This window comes from Falco punctatus (assembly GCF_963210335.1).
Source record: "Falco punctatus genome assembly, chromosome: 6".
Lineage (NCBI taxonomy): Eukaryota > Metazoa > Chordata > Aves > Falconiformes > Falconidae > Falco > Falco punctatus.
The window spans coordinates 571,155-592,595 of NC_137585.1; the positions used below are offsets into that span (position 1 = coordinate 571,155).

The 21,441-nt window shown below is 49.3% G+C and overlaps 1 protein-coding gene across 1 annotated transcript in view; it reads right to left on the minus strand.

The window, feature by feature from the left end:
• The window catches only part of EPHA1 (EPH receptor A1), a 36,235-nt gene extending 14,917 nt beyond the window's left edge, over positions 1-21,318 (minus strand). Inside the window, exons 1-4 of the mRNA XM_080391358.1 lie at positions 19,049-21,318; positions 15,955-16,022; positions 4,173-4,448; positions 2,149-2,539 (exon numbers count right to left, since the gene is read on the minus strand). Coding sequence (XP_080247484.1) covers positions 2,149-2,539; positions 4,173-4,448; positions 15,955-16,022; positions 19,049-19,139 — 826 coding nt within the window. The 5' untranslated portion in view covers positions 19,140-21,318. The remainder of the gene's footprint in view (positions 1-2,148; positions 2,540-4,172; positions 4,449-15,954; positions 16,023-19,048) is intronic.
• Positions 21,319-21,441: the final 123 nt, after the last annotated feature.

Genomic DNA, 21,441 nt, shown 5'->3' on the forward strand with positions numbered 1-21,441 from the left:
GCGGCGGGGCCTCGCAGCGATGAGGCGGCGCTGGCGGGCGGGCGCGGGCCAGGGAGCCGCCGCTGCCTGCCCGCCCTCCCCGGCGGCCCGCGGCTGCAGCAGGGCAGGTGCGCAGCCGGCAGCCCCGGCTCCCGCCGGCCCCTCGGGCTCCCCAGCCTTGGGCGCCCGCCCCCGGCGACGCTATGGGGAAAGCAGGCCTGGGAGCTGCCGGCCGGGCACCGGGGGGGCCCTGCCCGCCCTGCTCCCACAGGTGCCCCTCGGGTGAGGGCGCCGGCTCCCCCTTCAGTGCACCGCCCGTGGTGGGGAGCCCAGGCGCCGGCCAGCCGCACAGCCAGCCCTAGGTTCGTGGTGAGTGACCCACCCGAGGAAGTTCATCGTGCAGCTCTGGGTTTGCCGGCTATGGGAGGCTCTGGGCAGGCACATTTTTTCCTGGAATCACGGGATGGCTGAGCCATCGTGTGCCCAGCAGAGCTTTATACGGCTGGGGATTCACCCAGGGCTTGGGTGAGCGAGCTGAGAACCTCGACCTGTGGCTTTCTGTTGCCTCCTGTCCTGTAATGGAGGGCTGGTTCTCTTCCCTGTTATGAGGGAAGGGATCAGCTTCCCTTTTGTCAGCTCCTGCTTAAGGCAAAACTCAGAACCAGAAGACGCTGCCAGGTCTTCCTCCATCCTGACCCCCTTTGAAGGAGAAGTCCTTCCTTCCATCTTCTGAGGACAAAGTGGAGGCTGTGACCTCAGCCTTTATCCTGACCTGGACTATTCCCATGTCCCTTGCACGATCAGTGCCTGGTCTTTTCCATTGAGGGAGAGGACCCCAAGACACCCCCAGCAGGCCACCTACAGTCACCACCTCCTCTGATCCTCCAGTGAGAGCCGGCTCTGGATGGTAAGTGCCTCACCCTGCCCCCGACAGGGTCTCCGCTCTGCCCTTCCTTTCCTGGGAGACCTCCCCAGTCCCTACTGAGCCTACAAAAGACAATTCTGGCTGCAGCTGTGCTTGGGCGGAGCAGGATAAAAGCACAGATGTAGAAGGAACCTGTGCTGTGATAGTAGCCAGGGCTTGCCCAGACTTGACAGCTTCCCTGCCCCTTACCAGGGCAGTGCTCTCAGGAGGGCGGGGAGAGCTCTGTAGCACCTAAGTGGAAAAACTGGCTGGGCTGTGCAAGGAGGGGATTGCTGGAGGAGGGCAAGGATTTTGTGCTTCAGCCTCCACCAGCTCCCCAAGCGAAATGAGCAGCAAGCAGCAGGGATTCCCAAGGGCACCAGATCCTCGTGGCAGAGCAAAGGCAGAACCAAGCAGAGAGACGGGGCACCCACTGACCCTGACAGCACTACATGGATTCCTTTTTCTTGTGGCTTAGCCTTATGCCATATAGCTCTGACAAGAGCAGAGATGTGCTCTCTTTTACCTCTCTCTCTGCAGCGACACATACTCCCCCAAAACACGACACATGTCCTCTCCCCTGGCAAACGCACAAAGTTGCCCTGAGAAGCTGAATCTTGTCCCTCTGCGACAAAGGGAGAGTGCTGCACTGCTTGTTCCAACAGCCCTGGCTCAATCCGTGGCTCCAGTAGCATGGTGACTCCTATGCTCACTGATTGCTCTTCCTCAGAAATGAAACAGGCACCGATGGTATTGCGCAATGTGCTTTATGCGGTTTCCCGTGGCAGAAAAGCCATCCTGGTCCAAGCAGAAGGGGAGACAGAGGGAGAAACTTGCCCCTCTGCAGCTCTCAGCTTTCTAGTCACGGGGCAAACCCACTGTTCCATGTGTCTGACCCATCTGCCCTGAGAGAACAAGGCTGCCATTTAAGGGTTGGGAACCAGTTGTTGAGTGAGTCAGTGTCAATCACACAGTTACAGCTCGCAGAAACTAGCTCCAGAGCTGAAGGCTCCTGGATGAAGCCCAAGAGGGAGTGGAGAGGTGTGTGCAGCTCTTACACCTGACACAGGAGGAGAAAAATTGCAATCAAAAAAGAGAGGCTGAGGGGAGGAAAGGTTATGAGATACACCTGGCAGGCACAGGGGGCAGGCAGGAGGGGAGCAGACCACACTAACTCCCCTGATCCCACTTTACAAAGTGCTCTGATCTCCAGCTCCCTGGAACCTCTCCCGTGGCCCACAGCCAGTGTCTGTCTGCATACTCACCTACACAGCTCCCATCGACTTCCTCAAACCCCACAGCACAAAGGCATCGGCCCACGGGTACCAGCCACTCCCCGTCAGTGCTGCAGTGCATCCGGGGCGGAGAACCCACTTCTTCAGCTGCGTACTCCACACAGACCCCAGGCACTTCTGTCAGCCCCTCTGAACCCGCTAGTGTCTCTGGAAAACGGGCCAGACCCCGCACTGCCTCCGGGCAAGTCTTGTAATACACTCGGACAGACACCATCGCTACACAAGCCCCAGAGTTCTGGAAAGCCAGGTAGAAGCCCCGGCGAGACAGCTTCCCAATGGGGCACACTTCGGTGTTCAGCTGCATAACACCCGATTCAATGTCTCTGCTTGTGAAACTTCGATCTGCTGCCACCGTGTTGAGCTGAGTGAAAGAGAAAAAGACAACAGCTTTAACATCTGGGCAAGCAGCAGCAGCTGAGGTACCCGTGGCACTCAGACTGCTTTTACACTAAAGCCTTTCAGAGGCTGTGTAGTCAACTGCTGCTAATGCCAGTGCACTGCATCCTTTCTTTGCACTTGGCAGGGGTGTTAACAATGGGGTCCACATCCTGTCTTGCCTCACACTTTCCATCATCTCCTTTCAACTCCTCTGCAGTCATTCACTGGTCTTATACACTACCCTGTGTTCTGGGTCTCTGATCTTAGAGGCCTTTAGGAACTACCCGGAAAGGAACAAATCTCCCTTCTGTGACATTTTCCTTTGCAAATTGTATACAGTAAAATCACAACACTGCTTAAGAGCGGTGTTTTTTAAATTGACCAGTGAATTACAACTACCTGTTTCTAGGCTGTGCTCTATGCAGGTCAGATCATCTGCTGCAAGGTGCTTCTCATGCAGCACTCAACATATTTCAGCACTGTAGATACTTGGGTGAAAAATGCTCCCACGCTCAGGCATGCCCACTGTCTCAGCAAACAAAGAGGTCAGAGTGACTGAGAGATGCTTTCAGTGCTTGGGCATATGGGAAAAGCCTCCACGACCATCTATGTGATATTGGAAGAGCTGGACTGCAGGTGGAGTGGTCTTTCTTCTCAGAGGGAGAGCCTGATAACTGATCCTCGTCACCTCAGGCTCCTACACCACCCGCTCCATGTAGCTGGATGGCAGATGAAAGGATCTGCACAGAAGCTGCTTCTGGCAGTGGGAAGGTTTAGGAGTTGTGGAGCTATCACACAAATGCATGTGGTAGGCTGCAGGGGAGGTGGGGGAGCACCGGGGAGGGAGGGGAATCTGTTACCAGGGTCCTGCTCTGCCTGTGGTGGCCTTTACTGTTCTTTGGTTTCATCACATGCCATTTAAATGGCAGAGGAGGAAAGGGCAGTCAAATAATTTAGGTCTGTGGCTTCTTTCAGGACAGAACTGGGTTGTAGAATTTCCACTACAAAAAAAGCTGAGGCTCAGTGTTCTGCAGTTCAAATATTTCTACGGCAAGAGGGCACTACACTGGGGGAAACAGCAGCTAAAATACGGTGGTGCTAAATACTTTCACACATGGGAGAATTTCATTATAGCAAGCCATCACTTCCAGTTTTAGAAAATAAGACTCTATATCTCATATCAATCAGAGTAAATGATCAGGAGCATGGAGGCCTGAACTCGATTCTGTCCTTCACTTGCTTTATCACCTAAGGCAAGCCAAATTCCTTTGGTCTCTGCTTTACTATTTCTAAAAATTGGTGTAACCATCCAGCACCGTTACAACCCTTCAGAGTCCTTACCCATGCGGTGTCCAGTTAAATAAGTGGTTGTGCAGAATGGAGGTCTGGTCTCATTTGAGAACCCCTGTGCCTCCTGTAGCAAAGACTGCTCTGAGCATCACAGAGGGCACAAGGGGCAAAGTTTATTCTAAGGACAACACTTACTATCCCTGCCCCTCCCAGATGCTGGTTCTCCTGGCCTCCCCCAGCCAGCAAGACACACCCAGTTTAAGCTGAAAGATATGACAAGTTTAAACTGAAAAATGTGACCCAGCCTTCACCCCAGCACTACAGACCTTGGTGAACAGCGGGCGGCGGAACTGGATCCCGACATCTTGTTCAGACTCCATGTAATAGAGATTAAAGGTCTCTTTGCAGGTCACCACTTCACCTTTGAAGCTCTTGCAGTCCCTCACAGTAAACTTTAGCTCCACATAAATGCGGGAGGCTGCCTCACCCCGATAAATCCAGTTGGTGCGAAGCCAGTGATCAGTGTCGCCCTCAGAAAGCACACTGCAGTCCTGATACATATAGACTGGGGTGCCATTTATCATCTGCTGCACTTCACTCCACTGCTCCCAGGGTAGAAGAAAAACACACATTGTTAGACAGATGTGAGAAACAAGTTTCGCTTCAAATATGACAAAAATCTTACCTAAAAGATTGATTCCTACATAGCATTCAGAATTCAAACCCTGGCTAGCTAAAAGGTCTCCTACACTGAGCAAAAGCTGCCCCTGTTCTAGAGCCCCACAGCTGCCTAAACTCTTTACGCAGGGAGCAATGAGGATACTGTAATGGGGATCTGACTTACGCCAAATTGAAGGGAACCACGGGCTCTTGCACATCCCCTTCATCCCACCTTGGTCCCAAGTTATTTCTTTCATACACTGCCTTATCTTAGATTGAGACAAAGACAAATGCCATGCCATGTATCGGCCACTTCCCTCTGCCACCATTTACCTTCGAAGGGTATGGTAAGACATACCAGCTCAGGACGATTGTCTGCCCCTGAAAATAACGCACAGCACTTTGGGCCAAGAGAGCAGATGGCCCAGCACAACGGGAAGGTCAGCTGCAGCAGGACTGTGCTAGAGCAAGTGCCCATTAATTTGGAGTTTGTGCTTCTTTAAGTGTGGTATTTTGCAAACCCTAATTTAACTATTAAAACTCAGTTGATTTTCCTGACTTCATACTGGGTTCTGCTTCTTCCGCGGGCAAATAATGGCTGAGAGGAGGACACGGGCCCAGCTGGTTAGATGGCCTCACTGATACTATTTGTATGAATCCAATATGGTCTGATACATATTTTAACAGAGGCTTTTGCTGAATTTTCTGTTTCTAGTTTTGTTTCCTCACCACAGGTCAGGTACACAATGCAGAGTATTCGCTTTTCAGTTAAGTCACACATGAGAACTGAAAACTTGGAAAACAAAGTTTCATCCACAGGGAAAATAACTTAGTTCCTTTTTCCTCCCATGCTAAGACTACCTTTCTCATTATGCTTTAAATATTTAATCAAATTAAATTGAAACAAGTGCCCACGTACGTATTGGCACAAGTTTAAGCATCTTGGTTTTAAATCACACCCCAGGTTAAGATGCAATTTAAACAAGGCCTCAGTCTTTATATTGCTCTAGGCTTGTCAAGTCCCATGGGCTGAGCATGAGATTCACACACTTCTCCAGCGGCACCTCCCGTGCTCACAGCACAGCCTGCAGCCTCTCTCCAGCGCCTGAGCCCCCGCTGCCAGGTCTCCGCCAGGGGAATACAAGAGATGGACCCAGGGAGCGCCAAAGGAGGCTCTGCTTTGGTGCCATGACTTGGAGCACACCTCCTGCACAGCCCCACTCCGAACACTACCAAGAACACTTGTTTCCTTTTTCTCCATGTAATTAATCCCCAGTGTTACCCCACCCTTTTAATCTGAGCCAGCTGGCATATACCTGCACCACACAGGATTTACACCTATTTCACTTACTGGAGGTCAGAGGACTTAGGATGGCAAGAGAGAGAAACGGACTGATCAATCCTGGCTGTTCAACCAGAAGGGGCAATCGCTTAATCACCTCCTGCACTATTTCATTGAAAATCTCGAAAATGCTACAGAGCTGAATTCACAACACATCCTGAAGCATATTGAAATGGAAGAAAAGACGTTAGAAAGGACAGTAAGAGCACAGTGGCTTTTGTAAGAAGCTGCCAGTGTTAGGACTGGCTTTTAGAAGCATTTTTCCATGAGTGTCTGCCTCCGCCGACCTGATGGGAAAGGCATAATTGCATTTAAAGGCCGAGGGTTAGACAAGTTTACATTAGCCGTTTATCCTAAGGCAGTTCCACAGACAAGCACCACCAGAAAGTGATTTTTGCATGTCTCACCAAAAGACATGAGCTGTTGTGATGCATGTCCTGAATCTACCATTTCTAAAACTTAAGTGATCCAGGACCAAAGTTTCATTTTCAATACTGACAACTCTAGCAGAAAAAAATTCCTTTAAACTCTACTGCTGGAAAAAAATCCAACTGCTAACTCCTGTATTTCTTAGCTCAATTTCTTCCAGACTGAGCTCTTCAGGGCAAAGATGCTCAGCACTGACTAGTGTGCCGTTTCATATGCAGTGCGGTGCAAAGAAATAACAAGGGAGTCAGACTTGGTTTTTCTAGATTCTACTGTGAATGGGTAAAGGAAGTAAAATGAGGATATTATTTATGCTAACAATACAGAACTATTGTTAAACATGCTTGTGACTTCATTATTCAGTGAAGCTTTTAAATTCAAAGTAGTAGAGAAAAACTGTTACATACAACACTTAATGAAAGGGTGATGAGTCCAGGAGTTGCTAGGCAACTGTCTCACGTCCTCAAAGAATCTGCTGCAAAATCAAAGTGTATGCCTCTGATTCTTAATGTAATGTTCTTAATAAACGTGTGGTAAAGTCTGGCTCAATCAATATTAATTACTTGGCTCTCCAGTTTGTCTGCCAATGACATTGAATCAACCTCCTTTGATAATGTAACTCTCTACCCATTTCATTCCAGACACCGCATCCTTACTCCAGTCATCAGTCTGGCCGTAAGATGGGAAACGTTATTCCAGAAGTGGGGGACAGTGCAAGTCAGACTTCCTCATTTGAGCAGCAAGTGAACTGTGGTTTTACGTTGCTACAGAAAACTTTCTCGTGAGATTCAGAACCTTAGAAAAACTCAGGTTGGAAAGGACCCTTGGAGATCCTCTAGTCCAATTCCCTGCTCCAAGCAATCTAAGGGCTTCTTAAATTATTTAAATTTTATACTGTAAAACTCCTTTTAAAATCTTTTAGATTTTAATTCTTTTTTAAGTTTGTTAACTGTCTTTAAACTAGTCCTTTAAATTCTAAAACCTTTTAGAATTCTTAAGAAGGTGCTAAGAAAACAAAAGCCACTGCATTCAGCAGAATACCATAAATTAGTAGCTTGAATTCTGAGAAGTCTCAGGATGTGGCCATTGGATTTGAGAACAAAAGGGTGTTCTGGACTTCTTGGGAACCTGTATACTAACACAGGCACTTAGTTCCAGAGATTTGTTCTTGAAAGTCTTGGTGTGGTGGTATAATACGGAGCAAAATTTCAGTACAGCAATTAGTGTGAAGTGAATGGCAGCCTCAAAGCAAAAGTACTACCTTAATAACCTCAGAGCACTGCAAGTTCAGGGAAAAGGATGGCAACTTTCCTCCCATTGCTAGGTTGGATTCAGTACAAAGAAAGCAATAGTGGAGGCAAGCTGTCTTTATGAAGGCAGTTCAGAATGACTTGAACAACAGTCTGGAAGGACACCAGGAGATATCTGGTAGTAAACAGTATTGGTTTGGTCTGCTATGTGAGTAAAAACTCAAAGGTAAGATAAGGTACATGCCTTTTAATATCTGCCTTCATCAACTCTGAATTGATTCCACAGTTTGAAGCTCTGAAGCCTAAGGAAGGTTTACTCTGTTTTTTCTATAAATGAGCTTTCTCTGGGTTACGCCTGCATCAAGGAGCCCATCTAGGACAGCCTGTGACTCCTCTATCCATCTGTGGTCTGCTCTTCCTAGGATCTGCCATAAGGTATAAGACAGAAACAGAGGCAGTTTGTAGGTCTTCTTGGAGTTACTGTCTCAGGCTCTGCAGGTGTCAGTAAAGTGATCTCCTTTGGTTTTAGGGTTTTTTATGTGGAAATAAAACCCAACAAACCTTTTATGATGACGAATACAAGCCTCATCCTTGCTAATAAAGAGGTAGGCTGCCAGTGACAGAGGCAGCAGGCTGTGACAGTATTGCACATCCTGAGGCTCAGACTGGAGTAAAAAGAGCTTGTGGCTCGCAACAGTAATGCTGTCTCCATCTCCAGCCTGCCAGGAACTTGCCCCGTCTCCTTTCAGATAAGAGGCTGCTGGCTGTAACCTATATTTCACTTGTTTTCGCATTAGCTTGGCACGGTGGCTTCCAGTCTGTGGCCTGCACACCCCTGGGGAAAGGCACCGTGATACTTCTACAAGACTTACAGAAGGCAACCGCAAGGCAAGCATCTCGCCAATAGGCTTAAAGTTACTAAACTTAAGATGCATGTCTCCGCTGGAAAAGTTAGGACTTCTATATAATGAAAAACAATAAATAGTTTGACTTTTGGGTCAAACATTTGATTTGGGTGAGAGAGTTGCACCAACTACTCCAGCCAGCTACAGCACACTTGGGGCTTAGCCAGCATATCTCTTTCCCATCTAATTTGCAACAGAATTCAGAGTGCTATTTTAAACCATGAAATCTCTTCCTGAAGAAAAATCGCAGGGCCCCAAACCAGCAGATTTTTTCAGCAACAGTACATCACTAGCGTGCCAAGCCTGAAGCCACCTCATGGAACATGCTCCGCTGAATGCTTTCTGTCTCTTTCCCCTGGCAGCACTTTGGCCTGTGAGTCTCTTTGCCCTGTGTGCAGCAGCATCCGCGTGGGACCGCCACCCAGCCCCTTCCCGGAGCAGACTCAGAGCTGCAGGCAGCTCGCATGGCAGGTGCGGCAGTACTGCGTTCCCGGCATAGTGCCTCGAGGAAGGGCTGTGACAATCAAGGCACCTTGGTGGTACCTGCGGTGATACGATGAACAGCTCTTCAGTTCAAATGCATCTGCACAAACCCGTCAGCAGGCAAAGCCAGACCCCAGACCCCAGGCAGCCAAAGCCATCAGCACCACAGTGGTGCCTGGCAGTGTCCCGAAGTTTCTGTGAGCCTGCACTCAAATTTTACCAGTACTCTCGCAAGTCCTTTTGCTGTTGTGGAGGACAATTCAGATGACGATAGAAGTGTGGTGGCATAGAGACATTTAACTTCATAAGTCCTATAACATTAAATCTGAGAAGAGCAGAGTCTGTGTTTATTTCTTTGATCATTTGGCAAGGGCCAGGGAAGTCTGATTTCATCCCATCATCACAGAGTCTTTGACACCACTGAATGCAGAAGTGATGTTTACTTGTCTACAGTATCTTTCTGGGTGGGAGGATACGTTTTTTTTCCCCCACAATGATCCATCGATTATTTCCAGGGAGGAGCAACTTCACAACTTCATTATGTAATTACTTGCCCTTTAGGGCACTAGCACACAGGTCTCCATCCCACTCATCTCCTTCCCATTTACCTTGTACTCAGGCTCTTATGGAAAGATAAGGTGCTAACGTGAGCCACAGAGCTCCAGCGCACTGATTATGGAACCTGTTTATCAGACCCAGGTTCTGCTGTCTGCTCATTCCCCAAACTGTCTGACCACATTAAAGTCTTGCATGAAAACAGGGCTGGTCACAGCAGATGCTGCTCGGCGAGGGATGCTGCTGCTCTAGTCCAGCATTTCACCCAGCCACTTTGGAATGCTGGTTTCATATATACCAGTTTTGCTAACACCCACTAACAGTATCAGTGACTACAAAAAGGACAGGAGTGGAAAATCAGAGGGTGCATCTTAAGAGTTCAGAATTCGTGGCTAAAGTCATATCACCGATAAAGAAAAGGCTAACTCTTGTGTTGGCTTTGCACTACATTGTACATTGCATAGGATCCATTGAAATGGAAGTAATTTTTTTTTCATCCAAGGCAAAGAGTTTTGTATGGTGTGAGTTACGGTTTTGTATGGTGTGTCAAATATACTTCCAGTATTTATGGAGAACCTGGGAAATGAGTCTGATGGTGACGGGCAATGCTTGCTGTTTGTATAGGTTCCTTTTTAAAGTGCAATCCCAGACAGGGTAACTGTGCCTTTTCTTTAAGGTGATCAAACCTGCCTAAAGAAAAGAAGCTGCAGGAGATGGCAGCATTAAAGTCACAGTGAGGAACTGCCAGGCTCCAGGTCAAGCCTAGAGAAGCAAGGAACTAGGCCTTAGAAGCAACGGAAATGAGCTTCCAAGATGAGATGGGCACATTTTTCTGCATCTCTGCCTCCCAGATGGTAAGAATCACACTTCAAAGCATAGGTCCATCCAGCAGGGACGCAGCAGGCAACAAAAGATACAAAGCCTTTCCTTTCTAACCTGCCTGCCTGCAAACTTACCAGCATTTTGGTTGGTATTATAATAAAAGTTGTTTTGTTTTCATTTTAATAGCCTGTCAGTCTTCTTGGAGGACCATGCTATAGGCAGACTCATCTAGAGCTCCAGCTGACTTGTGGTGCTTTTGTGTTGACATGAGGAAGTTAAGTGAACCTTGTCCACTCTCATTCAACAGCGATAAAAGGGTGAATCATCTTCCTGAAGCTGCTAGGCAACACTGCTGTCATCACCTGATGCCTGAGCAGCCAGCGATGAATGTCATGGCTGCACAGCATCTTCGCTCTGGCTCAGAACATTTTCTTTCTCAGGTCTTTTCTGCCCTTTGGGTCGCAATGCTGAGTGCTCTAGCCAAGACTGCTACTCGGGTCTGTGGCAGTGACTTCATCCTCCGCTACCTGGCTGGTGGCTCATGCAGCCTGTCCTATGGTACAGCTATTAGTCTCCACTTTACTTCCTCTCGCCTCACTTTTTTTACTCCCCCCGTCTTACCCCTCTGAGTCAAGTATATCTGGATACACATAACATTTTTTTCCTTCTCTCCCAAATCTACACAAAATAACTAATTCTCACTTAACAGAATATCATCAACAGCAAGCAGGGCATGTCAGGATATGATGCTGAAGCCAGGGCTGTTCCCATTCCCAGTTAGCTGACTTTCTAAGCATTTGCCCCTTACACAAATGCTGTTCCCATGGGGGCTAAGCCCCTATGAGAGCAGCCTGAGGTCTATACAGCTACTCTATTCCAGGGACAGACACGATGGCATCACTTTGAATTAGGTCTTAAAGGACATGCATGGGCAACAGCTGTGGGAAGAGATGCACATAATAGCATTTCTGGTGGCCATTTTTGACACCACCTTCAGATGCTACAAAAAGCTGGCTTGCTCCAGGTAAGACTATCTGAGGAAGACACCAAGAAGTCTAGTTAAGTGAACTGCCCAGGTTAAATGACATTGGAGCACTGTGCTGTGATCACTTGCAGGTTGAAGGCTGCATGGCCCACAACACTATTTCCTTCATGACCAAGCCTATCTGCCTAAGCAGAAGTGGTGGAAAACAGAAACCAGCCATCAGCTGTTATCAACGTCTGGGACCTCTCACTTCAGTGGAACACAGCCTTGCCTTGCTAGAATCAGAAGTTGTGTAAGCACTGACATGTGGTTACTGATAAAAAAGTTGCTGATGGGTCACAGGTACTTGATCTAGTCTATTCCCTAAAGAAAGTAATTGAGCAGTGTAGAATTTTTACTATGCCCGGGGTTTAATAGGAAAACATCAGTGTCAAAAATGAAAATAAATCGGAGCACTGGCTTACTGACATTGAATTCACATGACTTTGGCAGCTGCTACATTCATAATCAGACCCCTGTGAAACATGGGGTGCAGAAATGCACAAGAATTACATCATTGCCAAAGTTTTTCAAGTGTTTTTGGAACCACAGTAGTTGCAGTTAGTGGATATTTATGAATAGCCTCTGGGATACGTTAGGTCACTGGGATTAAATGCACACCCGTAGTCCTGTGCGAAGGTAGAATTTGGAAGTGTCGAGCAGATAAGGTGCTATGCACACTGAGAGGCCCCGCAGAAAGTTTGAAACCAATAGCATCACTTTGAAGTATGTGTGGAAGCAAGCAAGAGTATGGAATATGCAGAAAACAAATTATGTCCTCCACCTCACCATGCACAGGAGATTGAGAACAACAGCAGCCTAGAAAGGAGACTAAGAAAATCATCTGGAAGCTTTAATAAAACTATGATGTATGCAGAAATATAGTTTGGGAAAAATAAGCTCCATAAACCAGCTACCAGTTGAGAACTGAGCACCACTGAACCCTTCATATGCAATAAATATGAAACAATCTGGCACTTAGTGGCAGCAGCAGGGTTCATGCAATTCCTGAAATAACAGATAACTAATTTAAAAACAAGGTTAGTGTGAAGAAGGACTCTTTTACAAGCAAAGACAGCTGTAGAACTGATGAAAGCATGCCTCCCAAGAAAATGTACCAGCCTAAAAATAATAAAGTGTGTTTAATTTACAATCCATTCAACAGCACAGAGACAGAAAGTCCTATTGGGATGCCCAGTGCATGGCACCCTACAGCACAAATGGCTAGAAGCTTAAGTAGTCACGTGTACTTGTGAAAGTGTGACTGGATTGTGCAAATACTATTCACATACACAAAAAGGAAAGAGTGGACAAAAGGAAAATTTCAAGTAAAGCTGAAATGAAATGGTCTAAATGTGCCTGGTCTAAAAATTCAAGCTCAGAATGCTAGCGAACAAGCAACGCAGAACTGTCAGGTAAACACAGAGCGAGTTGGGTGGGAAGGGACCTTTGGGTCCCCAAGCCCTGCCCAGCAAGGCTAACTGCAAAGCCAGGCTGGGCTGCTCAGGGCCAGCCTATCGAAAGTAAAATGCAGGAGGATAACATAACATCTCATCACCATCTGTTCAAAGCTGATGCAATTATATTTGAAAGCAAAAGAGAGATAAGTAACTTTGTTCGCAGTTATTTTACAAGCTACCAAGCAGCAACGCTACCATGCCCTGCACTGTAACTGAATTTGTTCATGATAGGATTTGAAAAGTCCTTTTAGGTCAGTTTCAGTGATTTTTGAAATCAGTTCAAATAGCCAGGTTGTTTGTACAGCACGGGGAGCCTTAAAGAAATGTCAGAGCAAATGAATTCTGGACTCCTGACACCTTCAAAGTCATTAGCTCTAATATATGTTAAAACATGGGAACTTATCACAAGTACTGTTAACAGCTCCCCGGCCCAACTGGTATTGCTGTCTCAAAACTTCAAAGACAAAAAAGTTGTCAAGAAATTTGTTAGATGATGGAGGGTGGGGGTGGTAAGGTAGATAAGCAAGTGATTATAGGAACTACAGCCTGTCTTTCTGAGGGCCTAGTTTCCAATACTAGCCTAAAATGAATGAAATCCTCTCTAAACAGCTACTACAAAGCAAGCTAGCACAAACCTTTCAGCAAACTTCTACAGACACTTTCACTTAGAGACTACCTTTAAGTTTAGACAAGATGCCGCTTAGCGTGCCCTGGAAGTCCAGACAAAAGGACCCATGCTGCCCAAAGGCGGCTGGAGCAAAGCTCAGCGTGCCGAGGCTGAGCACGTTAAGAGCACTGCCTGTCCTGGACACAGAGCTGGCCGAGAAGCAGCCACACGTGGCTGCCACTACTGAAAAGCGAGGAGAAAACGAAGGTATAACCCTGCCTCCACAGAATTACCCAGCCTCTTCTGGGCTATGCCTCCGAGACTGTGTCCATATAAAGCATGAAAATTCCTCACAGCAGGTTCCTCCTCTGTGCGATAAGGATACTGACACCAGTCCAGCTCACTGATGGGAGAGCTCTGGCACCTCAGGTGAGGTACAGGTAGCACTGCTACATGAAATACACCCTTCAGCTCTGTACGCAATACAGCTCAATGCTTCCAGCCTGCTACTAAAGAAGCTACTCAGACTATTCTGTATTAATCTTAGCTCTTGTGTGCCAAAAAATGTTCTGAATTAATCACAGCTCTTTTTCAAACGTATTATCACTGAATGATTTAGGCTGGAACGGACCTCAAAGACCACCCAGTTCCAACCCCCTGCCATGGGTAGGGACACCTCCCACTAGCCCAGATTGTTCCCAGCCCCGTCCAACCTGGCCTTGAACACATTTTACCTATTCATTTTGGAAGAATGCTTTCAGAAACACTTGTTCAAAGTTCTGATTCCAAGAGAACCAGCCATTGTTCCCTTTTTGCTTGTGGCAATTTGTCAGCCTTCCACCTAACAGTTATTGAGAAATGATGTAATTAGACAAATCCCTGCAAAAAAGTAGCTCATCAGAAGTCAGTGAATCTATGCTTCATCCTCTGTTAGTTTATCAGTCATCAGCATCCCAATCTATTAGTTTAGATTGGTCTCAGGCCATGCTTTCCAGCATCTTCTACAATTCCCAGTTACAACTACTATATTTTAAATATACGTATTTTTTAAAAGCAGATGTAGCACAAGTAGGAAGGAATGCTAACTCCTAGCACTGCCAGGAGCCCCCTGTGCAAAAACCAGATGTCTGGTAATAAAGGCTTTGTCTTCTTTCTATGAGATTATTTTTAGAATGCACTTTTCAGTGTTTTTTTCTCTTTGAGAGGCAACTTCATCCTGAACACGCCTGAAGGCTGGTATCGGATTAAAATTACCACACAGACAGTTGATGGGGACAACAAAGGGAACAGTGGGCAAAGCATGATCTACATGTATGTCTCACTAGGGCACCTCTTCTGAGTAAGGTTAATAATAATAATAATAACCAAAACAGCTGTACTAATGAAACCAGTACAGTTATGCCAGTGCAGGAGAACCTCACTGTCTAGCCCTAGTTCACCCAGGAGGAGGAGGTGGTGGCTGGGGTGAATTTAAACCAGGCACAGCACATTGTATGAAAATGAGTTAGGAACAGGCTGAACCCAGGTCTGTAAGCAGCAAGGGTAAAGACAATTTCTCCATTGGAGAACTTGGGGCTTGCCAGAAAGATAAGTGCATGGATGAGAAACTGGAACTATGTATTAACACATGTCCTTCTAACTCCTGCAGCATCGTCCCTGAATTCCCTTTTCTTTGTGCCTGCCTCCCACCACTCCCACCGCCTTGCCACGGCGAAGGAAACCCCTCGGAGAGCAGAGGCTGCGGTGCCAGAGGGGCTGCTCAGCTGCGCCTCAGACACAGCAGCTGACCTGTACGAAACCAGCTGAGAGCTCAGCTGCCCTTTCGGGTCCAATTTTGCAGTGATTTCAAGAGTAGATTTTGAAGCGCTTCCATCAACTCAATTTTACAGTCACAGAACAAAGGGAAATGCCTCAGCCATTATCAGCTGTGTGGGCCAAACATGGCGTGAGGGCTGGGTATAGAGTCCTAGAACCCTGCAGCCCACCCCAGCAGGCCAGATGGCTGCCCCATGAGATAACCATCACCTCTTCAGCCAGCTGCAGAGTTAGGAGATGTGTAACCGAATCATTCAGTTCAGTACTCAAGAGGAAAAAGACAGAACAACCTTAAACAGATAAAGATTCTAAATTCTTGAGAGACTTGGGAGACAGAAATACTTCTGCCATGGCTACCTGCCCAGAAAAGGAGACATAAGAAGTATCTGCAACATGTGAGAATGAAAAGCTAGGTGATTATTTGATTTTTCCCTTTTTCTTCATTAAGTTTTATTACTTCGTGGAAACAACATATTTCAAGGACATGTTTAATCATTGAAAGCTACTGGAAGGCAATAGGCATCAGAAGAGCTACTAGAAGTCAATGAGGCATCAGTCCTCAAACAGCTGGCTAGCGGCTGAGGCTGCAGAGGTGAAGGGGCTGCAAGGAAGAGGGGCTGATGAAGTATACAATGTGCAGGACAGATTGGAGCTGCAGAAGCCTGATTTTGGGAGGCAGGGTGAAATTTCAATTTGGATTGTGCTTTTCCATCATTTACCACTCCCAGTGGCTCCCCTTCCTTGAACGTGCATACTCACCCCTACTTCTGGAGGGTCTGGAAGCCAGCCCAGTTCACCCTGAGCAGTGCTTGTGTCAAGTAGATCCACTGAAAACCAGAAGAGGGGGAAAAAAAAAAAGTTACCACTGACCCAACTCATACAGCCCATGGAATGGCCTCATCCTTATTTTGTCACAGATGATGAAGCCTGTGCTTCATCCCCTCTCTCAACCCCACATCGTTTGTGACCTTCTACCTTCAAACAGTGCGGCTGCAGAAAGGATGGGAAGATAGAAGACAGTGCAGCCAGCCGTGAGTTAAAATATACAAGGAAAACATAAGACCCCCTCCCCTTTCACCCTCCTCTCGAGTAATACCCACACGCATCCAAAAAAATGTGACCCTGACAAATTTTTCTGCTTCCTAAAGCTGCCCCATAATGGGAGCAGGAGGCTGACTCCTGTTGGGATGGGAACCCAGCATCAGCAGCCGAACACAGCTTTCCTTGGAATAGGAAGGCAGCAGACAAGATGGATGAAAAGGCAGGCAATCAAATAAATTACCAACAACAACAAAAAAATAATCAATCGGTGTTGCCTAGAGGTACCATTCAGTGCTCCGAACACATCGGAGAAGTGCAGAGGCAGCATGAGGTGGTGGAAGGGACTTTCTGCTGTCACAGCCCCGTAAGCCATGAGATGCACCAGTTGCTGAGGCTGCTGAGCCCACCACGGAGAAATCCGTTCACTCACTCCCCGCCGCGAGTGTTCCAGCCCCATCAGCAAGAGCGTAGGCTGCCGGGTGCAGCCTTGCCACCTCTTGCTGAACTTGGCTGTATTAAGCCCTGGCTCCTGGAGTCATGTCACAAAGCAGAAAATCAGTGGTATGTTCATTTTTAACCCTTTGAAATTGAGATCAGAGTTTGCCCTGAGGTCTTGATCCGAGGAGTTAAAAACTAATCGCTTTGTAGGCGAACGGGGAGAAGAGAGAGGAGCTGAAATAAGTCACACCACTGGATGTGTGGCTTCGTGCTGGCCGTGGGTCCGGCGGTGCTGCCGGCACACGCTGCTGCTCTCGGTGCACCTCGCACAGCCCGGCTGGGAATGTAAAAAACATGAAAAATTCCTTGGATTCCCTTTTAGATTCCTGTGGGTATATTCAGAGGGGTCATTCCTAAACATCTCAGAAAAAAATCTGGGGATGAAAGGTGGAGGGAAAAGATATTTAAATGGCATTTAAGTAACCAGATTTCCTCCCCCTCATCGACTGCTTTACGAATACTGCCTGCCAACTACAACTAGTAGAGTGTAAAGTGCAGATCGGCAAGAGTCCTATGGAATGAGGAAGCAGGCTGTGGGCCCAGAATCAGAGATAAGAGGGATTGCACTGCTGTTCTCACCTCTGAAACACCCTTTCAGGATTGGGAGAAGGGAAAAGCAGGAATCCAGGTTTTGCAAGTTTGCAGTGTTTGCTGCATGGTCACAGCAAAACCTTCCTAGCCACAGACTCCCTGTCCAGACAAGGCTCCTCACTCCCTTCCCTTCTGCTCTCAGTCTTGCTACTCAAGATACTGCTCTTGCATTGTTGGCTTCAAAAACTCTCAGGTGAGGTAGCCTGTCCTTCCAGAACTGTCACCCAGATAATACCTATCCCACATGCTTCAGGCCTGAAGCAGCGATGTGGAAGTGAGAGGGGTTGCATGACAAGTTCTAGCAGAGCAAGGGAAAAGGAACATGGAAGCGGCCAGGACGGGAACCGCTCGGAGCCTGTGTGCCAGTGTGCCATGCCGCTGCACCGCCGGCAGCCGCTGTCTCCACAGCCAAGGGCCCATGGGAACAGGCGAAGTCCCCTCTCGGGAAGCACCTCTCAAAGTGAAACCCACAACGGGGATTCTCCAAGGAGTGGAAGAATGAGTCAGCAAGGCTACAGGAGTGCTGGGAGTATGAGTAGTCAGGGGCTACTAGCTCCTTGGTCCACAGCGTCACTGCTCAGCATCTTACATGGCTGCCCAGCCCCATGGGAGGAGGTCCGCCAAAAAGAAGAAAGACTTCAGATAAGAGAGGACGCCGGGGAAATGAGCTGCTCCCAGATAGACACATTAGGGAAGAGTGGGTCACAGGCACAGCCCAAATGAGATGGCTGAGATAGGGGAGAAGCTGGCAGAGAAGTCCCTGAGCGTTGCTGCCAACTACTGGTCGCACACCTATGGAAGCCAGCGCTACCTTGTATTACTTCTCACCTAGGCTGGCCTTCTCCACCATGCCTGCTAGCTGCGTCCGCGCAGCTGGATCCCCAACACGAGCGTGCTGGTCAAGAATGCTTTAGAAGAGCAGTCAGCACTCGCCGAGTCTGAGACGAGCCCGTGGCTGAACCGCCATCTGTGACAGTCCTCTCGCTGGAGAGCCCAGAGCACCGAAGGAGAGGGCTGTCCTCGGGCTGGAAAAGCCCCAACACCTCTCACTGTGCGAAACAGTGACTAGGAGTCTCTGGCAGGAATTAACTGCAGGAGAAGGTGGGGAACGGAACAGAGACTTGTTCTTCCTCACCTCTCTTCAAAATTCCCATTCCCCAGACGTTTCATAACCACTGTGCAACTGCCAAGTGGAAGAAGAAAGATCACTACATCTAATAAAAGGGACTAAGTGGAACAGAGAAGGGAAGCACAAGAGTCTTCTTAAGAGGAGGTGGGAGAGGGAACTGTTAAGCCCAGCTCTGCCTTCCAGTGCCGGGGCAAGTGAGGCCGCCTGGCCCCCCAGGCTTCGCACCGCTGCCCCTGCTCACGAGAGTTCATCCCAGGAGGGCTTCGGGGGGAACTGCGGGGGTGTTGCCGGGGCGGGGGGGGGTGTTGGAAGTTTCTAAGTTTGTGTTTAAACTTGTTAACTGCAACGCCTGTGTTTAAGGCAAACAGAGGCGGAATTCTCGCGGCTCAGCGGCTGTGCCGCGTTAGTGCTTCTGTTGGGAGGGGGCGGAGAGGGACTGGGAGGGCGCACCTGGGCTCGGTCTGCGGGGGCTGCCCCTGGCCCTCGGCCCCCCACGCCCCCCTGCCCTCCCCGGGACCCCCGTTCCCCGCCCCTCAGAGAGGTGCCCCCAGCAGCCCGACCCCCCGGGCAGAGCCAGCAGCGGTCCCAGCTTACCTTCCTTCCCGGGCACCTCGAGGGGGAGCAGAGCCCAGACGAGCAGGACCCCGAGGGAGAACCCGGCCCCGCCGCGGGCGCTGGGCTCCATGCTGGCTGGGGAGGGGGCCGGCCGCCAGCCCCTGCCTGCCCTGCCGGCTCAGGCCTGCGAGCCGGGGCCGCTGCATGAAGCGCTGCCGCAGCCGCCCGACGGGAGCGCGGGCATTGCACAACGCCCGCCTGGCCCGCGCTTATGATGAAAGACCGAGGCGAGTGGGTGGAGAAGCCTTACTGCCTTTACCTGTTTTAAAGGGGCTGGGCACAGACTTCCCATCTGGCAGGCAAATAAACCCACCTTAAAGCAGCCACGTTTTCCTGGGAGCCTCCCTCCACCTTTGCTCCAGTCCCGAAAGAGGCTCCCGGTCGCCACCTCCCGGGCAGCGCTCGCCATCGGCCTCGGCGGGGGCTGCCGGGGCTTCGGCGGGGGCTGCCGGGGGTTCGGCGGGGCTGGGGCTGACCTCGCTCTGCCGCCCCCCCGGGGGCTGCGGGGAGCAGCGCCGCCCCCCACCAGCGCCGCCCGCCCCGCTTCGCGCCGGTGCGGCGGCCGCCCCGCAGCCCGTGTCTGGCAGGACCGCCCCGAACAGCGGGCCCCGGCGGGCCCCCGGCGGCGACAGCACGGCAGAACCGCGGCCGCCCCGTCGGGCAGAAGGGCTCCCTGCTCCCGGGAGGCTCCTGGGCGGCGGCGCCGGCCAAGCCGCGGGCGCGGAGCGGGGCCGGAGCTCCCCGTGCGGGCAGAGCCCTCGGGGCTCTGAGCTCCCTTCGCGAGGGACAGAAACGTGGAAGAACTCGCTTCTGTTGCAGCTCTGCCTCCAGCCAGCACGGATGTTACTCCCACCCATGCCCAGCTGTCACACCCCTCCCTGTAAGATACAGACAGCATTATTGCCACGCTTGCTGGGAAGCTGCATTCCTCTTGCTCTCCTCCTCCCCAAGGAAGGCTAGAGGAAGGACTTTGTCAGGTTGCCTAAAGAATCTGAGGGATCTCGACCCTGGGAGATGTCCCGGGCTCACCGGGACACAGGCCTAAGCGATTGCCACCTCTGGAGCAGCAGGGGCCAGGGGCGCAGAGCTCCTGCGGGCCCTGGTGCCTGCATCCCTCAGGGAGTTCCATGATCCTTGAACCATACATCTTGGAAAACCAAAATCCACCCCAAGAATCTCAAACACGGGCAAGAGAAATTTGAGAACAAATGGTTAAAATGCTAAGTTTTCAATTTTATGTAGCACATGAAGTGAAACATCAATACAAATAATTTAAATATTAATGTCATTCAGAGTAGTTATATCTTAAATTTATTCCATGTTAATCCTGTCTAAAGTGCTTTTTCTCATTCTACAGTGCTAAGCCTCCAATTTTTATGCCCACCTTTCCCCACCTTTGAGCAACTCCCATTGCAGCTCCAGCACAAGGTTTCCTTGTCCGCATCCCACACCTTGAGTTTGCACTAGTGGAACGTGTCCGTCTTAGCCTTCACTTGCACCATCCTGTGTCTCCTCCAGTCTGTGGTGTAGCAGGGGGCAGATGGGCCCATGGCTACCTTCCGTGTGACGGGGCTACACAGGTGAGACCTACACAGACATGAAGTGGGAAAGAACCATTCGCAGCCGGAGGGTAAGGCTCTAGGGCGGCTCAGGCGCCCGTATCCTTCCTAAGGCAAAAACAAACCCCAAACCAGTGTTGCAGCCTTGCATTCAGCTCCTCAGGGCTACCCAGGTTTGCATCTGTGGAATCTCAGAAGTGCCAGAGCTTGGGGTGAAGAAGCTGGGGATGCTCTGGCTCAGTTGCATTAGTGGGCAGGTAGTCCGGACACTTGATCTAAACTGTTCGGAACAGCAGGAACAGATTTACTAGGGCTTGTTGGAGAAGATGGCCTAAAAAAAGATCTACTTTCTTTTTCTTCCCTTGTTGGTGTTGGCTGATGGTGGTCAGGAGTTGGGGTATTCCAGGTGACAGTGGTCAGAAATCATATGTACGGCTTTGTTATTTTGTAGGTTGAAGTTCAGCTGCAGTAGGTCCCAGTCAGGATGTGTGCAATGGCAATCAAAACAGAAAAGCAAGGTCAGGATCTGCAGCAAATCTATAAGCAAGTAGAAACCTCCAAACGCCTGGAACTTTACGGATACCTGTAAAAGCTCCACTGCATTACCTTGCCATGTGTCCTCTGCACCAAAAGGCAGATCCAAAGGGTAAAAGAGCGAATTACACAGAGGCTGTACCAGTACAGTGGAGCACTACACATGAATTATTCATTCAGCTCTGCCGAGCGTTTCATTGACAGCATCCTTTTGCTTGGTGCATCACAAGGTTCGGTTTTGTCTTTGTAAACAGTTGGACAAAACTAATTCCCTGAGCA